At 42.3% G+C, this 9,852-nt stretch overlaps 1 protein-coding gene across 2 annotated transcripts in view; it reads left to right on the top strand.

Annotated features, from left to right (window-relative positions):
* The window catches only part of LOC141788022 (uncharacterized), a 29,641-nt gene extending 21,819 nt beyond the window's left edge, over positions 1 to 7,822 (top strand). Inside the window, exon 14 of one of the 2 annotated variants that reach the window (XM_074666809.1) lies at positions 6,921 to 7,822. In XM_074666809.1, the coding sequence (XP_074522910.1) occupies positions 6,921 to 6,946 (26 nt within the window). In that variant the 3' untranslated portion in view covers positions 6,947 to 7,822. The remainder of the gene's footprint in view (positions 1 to 6,920) is intronic. The other variant, XM_074666808.1, reaches the window with a different exon arrangement.
* Positions 7,823 to 9,852: the final 2,030 nt, after the last annotated feature.

The following is a 9,852-nucleotide window of genomic DNA, read 5'->3' on the forward strand; positions in this document are numbered from 1 at the left end:
AGGCTTCTTTGCAGCTTTGGGCTCTGTGGCTGCAGAGGATGTCTCTGCTTTAGCTGTTTTCTTATCCTCAGTTGAAGATGCAGTTGATGTCGCTGACTTCGTGGAGGGTTTGACTTCCTCTGGTGCCTCTGTCGTTTTGGTCCTCAGAACATCCTTGTCTTTGAGTCCAGGTTTTTGCTGAGATGGCGGTGATGTTCCTCTGTTTGGGGATGGAGCTTTGACTGAGACTGAGGCCTGAGGCAGAGAGGCAGGAGTGGCAGAGTCAATCACAGCAGCTGTAACTATGGACGCTTGCATGACAGTATCTGTTGCTGGCTTTGATGGAGAATTGTTTACTTGTAGCTCTGTCGAAGGCTGAACATTATCAGTGTGCAAGCTAATCTGGACTGGATCTGGGGCAGATTTTGACAAATCATTTTTTACAACTTGGGACTCAGTTTCTACAGTTGTAGTGGAAGGGCTTGAATCAACCTGCTTAGTTGGGGGTTGTGCTGGTGGAGTCTGTTTATTGGTTTTAACAGTAGTGGAAGCATTAAGATCAGTGCTATGTGAGGATGGCTGTTCTTCAGTCAAGGCATTTGGTGCTAGGTTGGTTAGAGTCTTGAGTATTTTGGATTGTGCTTTAACCTCAGCACTGCTCATTAGGACTGAAATGTCTTTAGTTGTTGTTGGCGATTTTATTTCCAGTCTTGGAGGAACCTCTATTACTGACTTAGCTGAGGCCTGAATGGTACTGGCAGACATATTATTTGGAGCAGGTGAAGTGAGAGGGATTGTCTGATCTTTCAAAACAACTGTGGGTTTTGTCTCTGAGGCATGGTTTGAAGAAACAGGCAGTTGAGGAGACTTGGGTATTGTTGGAGTACTAGATCGAATAGGTGTGGTACGCATTCTTGGATCTGGTAGAGGGGAGGTTCTTATGAAGGAGAACTGTTTATTTCCTGTTGGAGGACTAAGTGGGGCTTTAGCACCCGTGGTTTGAGTATTTGAAATGTTAATGTTGTTTTCAATAGACGTGCTTGTTTCAGGAATGGACTGTCTGAACTGTCTTGCTCTGGTCTGGGGACTTCTTGAGCTCATAGATGTTTGAACATTATCCACGCGCAACATGCTTTGACTTTGAACTGTAATGCTTTGCTGTTCTATATTAAAGCTTGATTTGTTAGCAGTGACATGGCTACTTAAAGAGGAAGCTGTTGCCTCACTCTTTGATATTCTGGAAGTTTTAGTCCTAGGGGGTGGACTTGGTAATGACTTGCTGCCTATAATTGGTGGACTCAAAGGAGGTTGTTCTTTTATGATGTTTCCCGTTGGCGCAGATGAGTCCAAGAATCTGGACTGAACGAGATGGTTTGCAATCTGTTTGTCACCCGGCCCTGGTACAGCATAGATTCCATTTTGTCCAATGTTACTTGAAACAGGACCTGCATCAACTGTTGGTTGACTGTGAAGTCTGTCTGATCTCAGTTGAGGGCTCTTTGGCATAACTTGCCTCATGTTAGGACTAGCTGGTGTTGTAGTTTTACTAACCTGTGTAGCATTTAAAGACAGTTCATTGCTAACTGCTATGTCTTTCATCATAGGTAAAGCAGCTCCGGAGGGAGGCTTGTTTGGTATTTTGGATTCAGTAGCAGCATTGTAAACACCATCCCTACTAGATATGTTTGTCTGTGTAGTTTCTGCAACAGGTCTATTTTGTTGAAGAGCTTTCACGTCTCCCGGTTTGTGAGGGAGAAGGGTGCCTGTGGCAGATGTGTTACTTGCTGGAAGCCCTGCAGATGGTTTGTTGGCTGTTTTGGTTTCACTGCTGCCAAGACTGTTGAAATCTGTGTTTGCTTTTGAAGGGTCAGAGGATGGTTTTGAATCAACAATGCTACAAGGTATATATTCTGATGTAATACTTGAAGAAGGTGGATGTTCTGTTGGTGTTTGTCCAGCCAACAGATCACCTCCACCATCAGTGGGTTGTGAGAGTAATGATGCTTCTTCTGGTGCTTTTCTGACAACACTATTGTCAGTGGGGGCCTTGGTTTCAGTACCAATCAGATTTGGCTTGATTTCAATTTTAACAAGACTTGGTAGTGTTTGAACTTTAGTGGGGAGTGAAAAACTAGTTTCTAATTGGGCCTTTTCCATAGAGTTTGTGTGAAAACTTTCTGTTCGAGTTGCATTTTCTTTGCCATAAAAACCTACACTACACTGTGAGTTGAGAGATACGCTCTCATGAGTTTTGACCACTTTGGGAGGTTCTGTAATGGGTGAAATGAAATCCAGTGGGATGTTCTTGTCAGAAATGTTAGGGGATTTGGTTTCTGTGGCAGTGGGCTCAGGTACTATGGTTTTTCTGGTAGGTTTGCCTGAGTAAGTATTAGCAGCTGGTGTATTTGGTATGCTAGCAGGTTTTAAAGGGGGTCCTTCCCCATGAAAAAGAATGCCTGTTTCTGTACTGAGCTGTTGAGCTGCTTTAGTGTGTTGTGCAACTCCAGATACTGCTACAGTGCAGATACCATACTGTGCAGAACAAACAGACGCTCTAACTGGCCAGTGTGGCAAAACTGAATCTGCAGCAGTGGTAGCTGAATCTTTAACAAATGAACCTGAGAACTGTGGATCAGACTTTGTTTTGTCAGGGATCTTTTCTGCACTAGGAGCCAAAGAAGTAGTCTTACTGGATAGACTAGTCTTACTGCTGGTTTTAGTAAGCTGATCAGTCTCTATACCTGGTTTGTGTGATTGCTCTTCAGAAGCTGCTTCATTTGGGAGAAGCGTTCCTGGAACTACCTGAGTGGCTTGTTGATTTCCCAAGACTGACGTTCTCTTTATGGTGGCAAGACCTGGGAATTGGGGTTGTAACTCGGCTGGAAATTGAGCAGTCAGTTTTGCATCGTTATCTAAATTTTTAACAGGACTGAATGTTGGTGGAATGACTCCACCAGCACTTGAATAGAACTGAACTGGGATGTTATTTTGTCCCATTACTAAGTTTGTCACCTTGGAATCCACATCATCTGGTGTATTCTCAATAATTTTATGGTTCTCTGGAACATCTATCCCTTTCACTCTTGGCTGTGTTTTATTAAAGGAGTCCTTTTTTACTATAGGTGAGGTAGAACTCAACAGACCATTGCTATCGGCCAGGCATGTGTTTGTGTTTTGCACTGCCTCTATGGAAAATACAGCTGCACTTTGTGTGAAAACCTCACCTGCTTTAGGTATTGGTATTGAAGCCTCAGTGTATGAAGCTTTTGTTGTTGATACATCCACAAGTGTGGATTGCTGCATTGTTTTCTGTGCCAAGTCAAAGGAGAGCTCAGGTGTTAGTGTGTCCACAATAGATGTTTTGATTGTTTGTTTTCCAATTCTATGAACATCAGAGCAATTTTCCTCTAAGACATCTTTTCTATTTGTGACAGTCCCTTCAGCTAGAGGCTCAGAGTCCCTTGGCGGCAACAAGATGTTTGCAGCAGGAACATGCAGTGCAGATGGATGATCTTGATATCCATTGGGTTGTATCGTTGCATCAGATTTTGAGATCTGGGAATCGTCTGATGTTTTGTCTGCAGAGGTTTCATTAACCCTGGGGAGTACAGTACTATGATGTGAGGGAGCAGACCTAATCCCACCGTAGGCTGCATACTCAGCTGGAGTGAGCCCGTAATAGGATCGGGATTTGGGCTTTGAGGCCACCAATGTCATTTGGGTCTCTAGTAGTGATGTCAAAGACTTGCGTGCCTCAACCACAGGTGGTCGGTAAGTGGCCATCAGAGGACTTGTAGGTGGCGCATGGATTGTATTCACAGCTGGAGTATTGAGATTTGAGGTTTTTGGAACAGGAGAGAGAAAAGTTGGCACCTTTGGCAGAGATGATACTGTACTTTCAGAAAAAGAGACTGTTTGCCAATTTGAGACAACTGGTCCTACAGGTGTTGGTTTGATCACAGCAGGTGCAGGTGCATTAACACTTGGTGCTATGTTGTTTCTGGGATGAAGCTCAGTGTCCTTCATGGTGCTTTTGTTGTTCTGAATTTCCATTTCTGGATAATTCTTAGCCTGCATGATCGGTGTGACGTGGTTGCCTACAGTTTGCTCAAGTTCCTCAGTGGCAGCAGGAGGTGTGCTTTTACTGTTTGTTTGAATCACAGACTTCTGTCTAGGTGCATCATTGGGAATCACAGGTGCTTGTATATCTTGAGAGCAGCCGAAAGCAGGACTTGCAGCAAATAAAAGTGGGTTAGGTTTGGATATTTCAATAAATGGTGTAGATACTCGAGTTGGGGTACAAGCAGGAGTCTTAGGTCTGCCACCTTGGGACCAGGGCTTCAGAAGATTTTGCTCAGATTTCACCACTGACACTGCAGTTTTCTCCTTGTATCCTGCAGATAAAACTGCTTTCTGGTTGACTGGGTTTAAAACCGTCAGGTCCTGCATGGAGAGGGGTTTGGAGATCTCATAAAATGTCGCCTTTGATGTGTAAATCCTGCTTTGTGTGGCTTCAGGCTTTGTTTCTTTCACTGCTTCAACAAGTGATATTTTTGAAGCGGTTATCTCTGATGACATTTGGCTTAGAGACCGGTTGCCATTAAGGGTAGGTTTGGAAGTCCAAAGTACTGTCTGAGACTGAGAATTTTCCTTTGAATTTGTCTCCCTCTGGCTGGGAATAAAAGATTGTGGGTGAGTGTTTGAGACCGATAGCAGCTGTGGTAGAGGAGGTAGGTCTGCAACCTGAGAAGGTGCTGGGCCTGGGCCGCAGTGAGGGGTGGCTGGGGATAGGGTCAGGCTGTGAGTTGATATTTTGGTGCTGGGCTGTGACACAGAAACTGAGGGGACTGTTATGACTGACCCATGGGAATTTGGTGTCATGTTTACACTGAAGACAGAAGGATGGGGTGTTATTGAAATCTGCTCGGGTGGTGTTGGTGGTGGTGAAGTTGAAGGTGGCATCATGAAAGGTGTCACATCATCAAACAGAAAAGAAGAGCACTCATACAGCGGGGCCACCTGCTCCTCAGAAGTCCTGATTTGAGCTTTGAAGGGCTGAAGGGGGAATCTGCCTGTTTGGCTGTAGGGGCCACTCTGAGGATGAGGGAATGCAGATACCGGGTGATTGGAAAGGGAGCCAAGAGGGAAACTGGAAACTGTGGAGTCTGCAACGTAGACTGAATCTGGTGTCCTTGGTGGGCTTGACTGGTCACTGTGTTCGAGGTCTGTGCTTGCTTCGTTGACAGGCGATAAACAAGATCGAAAAGGAACAGGCGTCTGAGAGAGGCTGCCTTTTTTCTTGGCTCTCTTCTTTTTGAGTTTCTGAAGTCTAGCATTGTCTTTGCCTGGCTTTGGCAGTAAGGGAGGAGGATACTGTTGGGATAGGTCAGGATCCAGCCCATTGCTGTAGCCCACGTCCATCAGCATTTTGAAGTCCTGCAAGGCAGAAGAGTCTCATCACTCAATTTTCCGCCAGAGAAAACATTACATTGCACTGCAACACAACAGTCACAAATTAATGATGTTCTTAATCAAAGAGGCTTGACATGTAAGAGTTTGATCTTTCTATTTTTTTTTTTTTCAGTTTATTTATTTTTTTATCTCCTTACTTAATAGAAGAATTAATTTTACCTTTGTTTGATACTTAAGCTCATTTGAATTTCTCATTGGTGGTGTATAGCTGCGTATAGCTGCGAGGTGGAGACTGGCTGGGCTGGAGAGTGGTGGACGAGTGGTGGACGGGATGTCGTCATCTGATGTCGTCATCTAATTTCTTATGGACCTTTTTGCACTTTCTATACTCTTTCTTACTTTTGTTTTCTTAAATGCTGCGGTGACTCCTGAATTTCCCCTCGGGGATAAATAAAGTATTTTCTATTCTATTCTATTCTATTCATCAACAGTTTTTACATATAAAGTAGTTCCTCTGACAAAAAACAAATTGTTTCCTTAAACAGACACTCCAGCAAGTGAAGGCTAAGGATAATTTACTATTAAAACATTGTAGAGTCAAATTAATCATGTAAAGCAAAAACCCTTACATGCTTTAATTTCTAGCTGATAAGATAACCGTTTATTGGAGGATTGAGTCTTCCAACTGATTAACAGACTACACTAAAGTAAAAAAAAAAGTTAAGTCAGTAAACAATTACAATTCAACTAAATTTATTTAACACAGGTAAACTAAGGATCACAAAGTCTGTGGGTTGAAAATGTCAAATTTCCTACCGACATGATTTGCTCGGTTTGGCTAGAATTATCATAGCTAGCACCTTCAGCTTGTGGTCTCCCTTGGTGGTTATTGTGCAGGTCATTAATCCGGTTGAGTTAGCCTAACACACAATCTTTGTCTTTTATCTCCATTTTGATATCTATGAATGCTTAGAGATGTCATCTGGCCGCTCTGCTTATTTAGATCATGGTTGTAGAGCATTAGAGGAGTAGCCATTTATAGGAGCTACTTCCCCTGGCATTTTAGGTTTATAATGAAAGTACACACACACACAAACACACACACACACACACACACACACACACACACACACACATATATATATATATATATATATATATATATATATATATATATATATATATATATATATATAAGCAAAGGCAAGACTTCTTTGGCTGTGACTTTTTTTCCCTTACATACTACCACTTCTTTTACTACATATATAAAAGCTTGGTATCACACAGACTGACATGTAAAAACAAAACCTAACAACACGTAGATGAAGCACCTGACAAATGCATTTAGACAGAATACAACTAAAAATTGAACAACATAAATAAATGGTGCACTGGTAATAGAGGGCCTTACAAGAAAAGGCTGTTTTGTATCAGGTGTGGGTCTGCTGGTAGTAACATATGCAGTAGTATTGGTCATGAGTCAGTATAATTTCTAACTGCTAATAAATTTTCTTTTCCATCTTTTGCAGGTGGACCATTCTATGAAGATTTGTGAAAGACATTCTGGACTTTGGAGAAACTCCCTTAAAGAAAGAAACATTTGATGCAGCGAAAACCTTAGCCACTATCTCTTTGACATTCCCTGTGCTTCTCATTTCTACAGCTTTCTTTGTATGTGTATTTAAATCCTGTTGTTACGTCTTTTTCTTGTGACACTTTGGTATCAAAAGGCAGTAGAGTAGAGTTTCTTTCCTGTTTCAACTGGAGGCCTTCTATTGGTAAATCTTTATGCAGCACAATAAACGTTATTGATACGATCTTTTGGAGTTTCATTTGTCAAGCCTTGAGCTGTTCATAGTGGGCCTAATTTTTTTTTGACTGAGTGTGTGAGCTCATGGTTTTACTGTGTATTCAGCTGTTCACACAATGTACTGATTTAACCCGTGCTAATGGCTCCAAAGCAAGCCTGCAGCTGGCCTAACAAACCACGGGCTCTCGTGACAACGGCCTCATTAGCAGCTTTCCAAACTCTTAATTGAGTCCTGAAGATGCTGCATGGCTACAAGAAGCGTCACTATTGTAAATAGAAAGGCATGTAAAGCTGTTGCTTATGGCGAGGCTACTTTGAAATGATGACAAACTACTTATGAAAATAGTCGCTCAAGGAGACAGTCCGATTTAAAAATGACCTCTGCGGGAAATAAAAGTAAATCTAAAGAAAGGCAACTGGCACATACAGGAGGGTGACCAGGTTCATGCAGGGAGGAGGGGTGGTAGCATTTAGCTAGCATTCAGAACAAAGATGCTAAAAGCATGTGGCGCAGTTAATTGAGTTCAAATTCCTCTGACACTGACTGTGCTAGCAAACGGTAAGAAAGAATTTAAAGGTCAGGAGCATAAGTATGTGACAATAAATATGACATAGGGGCCTCTTTACCAAGGATTAAATGAGAAACTGTGTTCAGAAAGGCAAAGGTTGATAAATTTGACCTATGTATCGAACAAAAGCTTACATAATACTGGAGAAGATAATTGACTCTCAATGCTAGCAGGTTTTGTTTGCTTTGCAAATAAACATTTGTCTTGAGTGGCATTATTACTCCACTTCTGACTGAATATTTGAGTATCTTTGGGTGACAGTAGGAAAGGTCCTTGGTCTAATTTTAGACTGAGGGAAATAAGAGCAAACATCCTGACACCCAGCACCTGCTGCCTGCTGTCCCACCATCACACAAACAGCCACAGTCTGCTGGAAATCAATCTCAGGCCCAAATCCTCTCAGAGCTGCTCTGACTGTAAGCTTAGCCTCGTGTTTCACACCCATGATTCATCTCAGTTTTTAGTAGTGTAATCTCTGCATCTGTTTAGTCTTGAAAAAGGGACAAAAACAAATCTCAAGTGGGATATTTTCTTTGATTACTGAAATATTCAAAAAGCTGACGCTGCAGTATGTAAATCCTCTTAGAAGATTTCAGCCCTGTGTGAAACTTTGAACAATCTGAATGTCTGGCTGCTCCGAGCCAGTGATTAACATGAATTAGTGTTGTCAAAGTGACTTCTGCAACCCCAGTGACAAGGAGGCCAGCTGACACATGAGAAGTCCCCCTTTTAAGGCTCTGGGGTTGGATATCTGGGAGGTTTCCATTGGAGCAGCTCAAAAGAGGAAAGTATAAGATTAGCTGAGTGATAAAAGAGTGCCGTGACCTCAATCTATTTAGCTTTACAGGACTCAATTAAACAAAATGGAGGGCACGGTCTTCATTAATTATCAGGTTAACAAATCCAAGCAGGACAAACCTGACATAGAAGTACGCTTTGCTTGGGTTGACAGGCTAAAAAGCAAACAGTAGTTGATGTGAAAAGGAAAGTGTTTCATTCAATAACATTTACAAATTAAAGTTAATTTTCAAAAAGAAAAGAAATAACTAAATATGAGGATTAATTGTGCAATGCTTGACAAATGCTTCAAGTTTCTCACAGCATATATTTGTGCAGAAATGTACAAGGTAAAGGCTGCACTGCAAGCTCTTCCCATGAAGGGTAAAATGTCTGATATGAATCAAGCGTTTAAGATTTCAGATCGTGCACGTGCATCATTTGCAGGTTAGCACCAGGCTAATGGGTCAGGCCCACGCTGCTGAACAACCAGCTTGTCAATCAACAGACACTGAGTTTGACTGGTTTACCTTCAATGAGCGGCTGTCGTGGACAAACTGCTGTCTGCCTGTTAATCCCGGCTCAGGGTGCCACAGGGCTCATCCTGAAGTGAACTGAGCCTTAGGGAGAGAGCCACAGCGCCCGTGGCCGCTCCAAAAATAACACTGTCGCCTTCAGAGTGTGTGTGTTGCAGGGGCAGATGGGGGTTTCCAGGCCACCTGAGATGGCTGAGGTGCAGCCCCTACAGGCGGTCAGTAGAGACTTGCACCTGGAGGAAGGTGGTGGATTGTATCTGCTCAGCACCTTGGAGGAAGGGGGGGGTCCACTTTGTGCCACAAACAAAGAAACATCAACAAGGCTGGGTCTCCTGTTTCTTTCCTGACCCAGACTTACAGGTCATGTTTACCAGAACAAAATCAATCACACGTTTATATCAGGAGGAGTCACCTTATCCAGCCTCTTACTTTGTTTCCAGGCTTTAAAGAGCTGTGATGGAACTTCATTTAAAATCAGTCTTTTAGGTTTAAGATAATGATAAAAAAGCCTTTTTTTCTTTAAGTTTGGCTTCCCTGTTCAGGTTTTCAGGGAAAAATAAATAATTCTCAGTGACTTTGTGGTTCAAGTGTCTGCTTGTGGAGATATGAAAACAATGCAAGTTTTAAAAACAAAAACTATTACCGAAACTAAATTTACTAAAGCAAAAACACTTGCTTGAGATAGATGCTTAACAATAGCACTCCTCACATTGTAGTCTACGTCTCACTTTACATCATAGCGTCTCTCAGACTTTTTTTTAATAGTGTA

This window comes from Halichoeres trimaculatus, unplaced genomic scaffold (genome assembly GCF_033239565.1).
Source record: "Halichoeres trimaculatus isolate MK-OKI-2021-1 unplaced genomic scaffold, fHalTri1.1 fHalTri1_scaffold_3, whole genome shotgun sequence".
Taxonomy (NCBI): domain Eukaryota; kingdom Metazoa; phylum Chordata; class Actinopteri; order Labriformes; family Labridae; genus Halichoeres; species Halichoeres trimaculatus.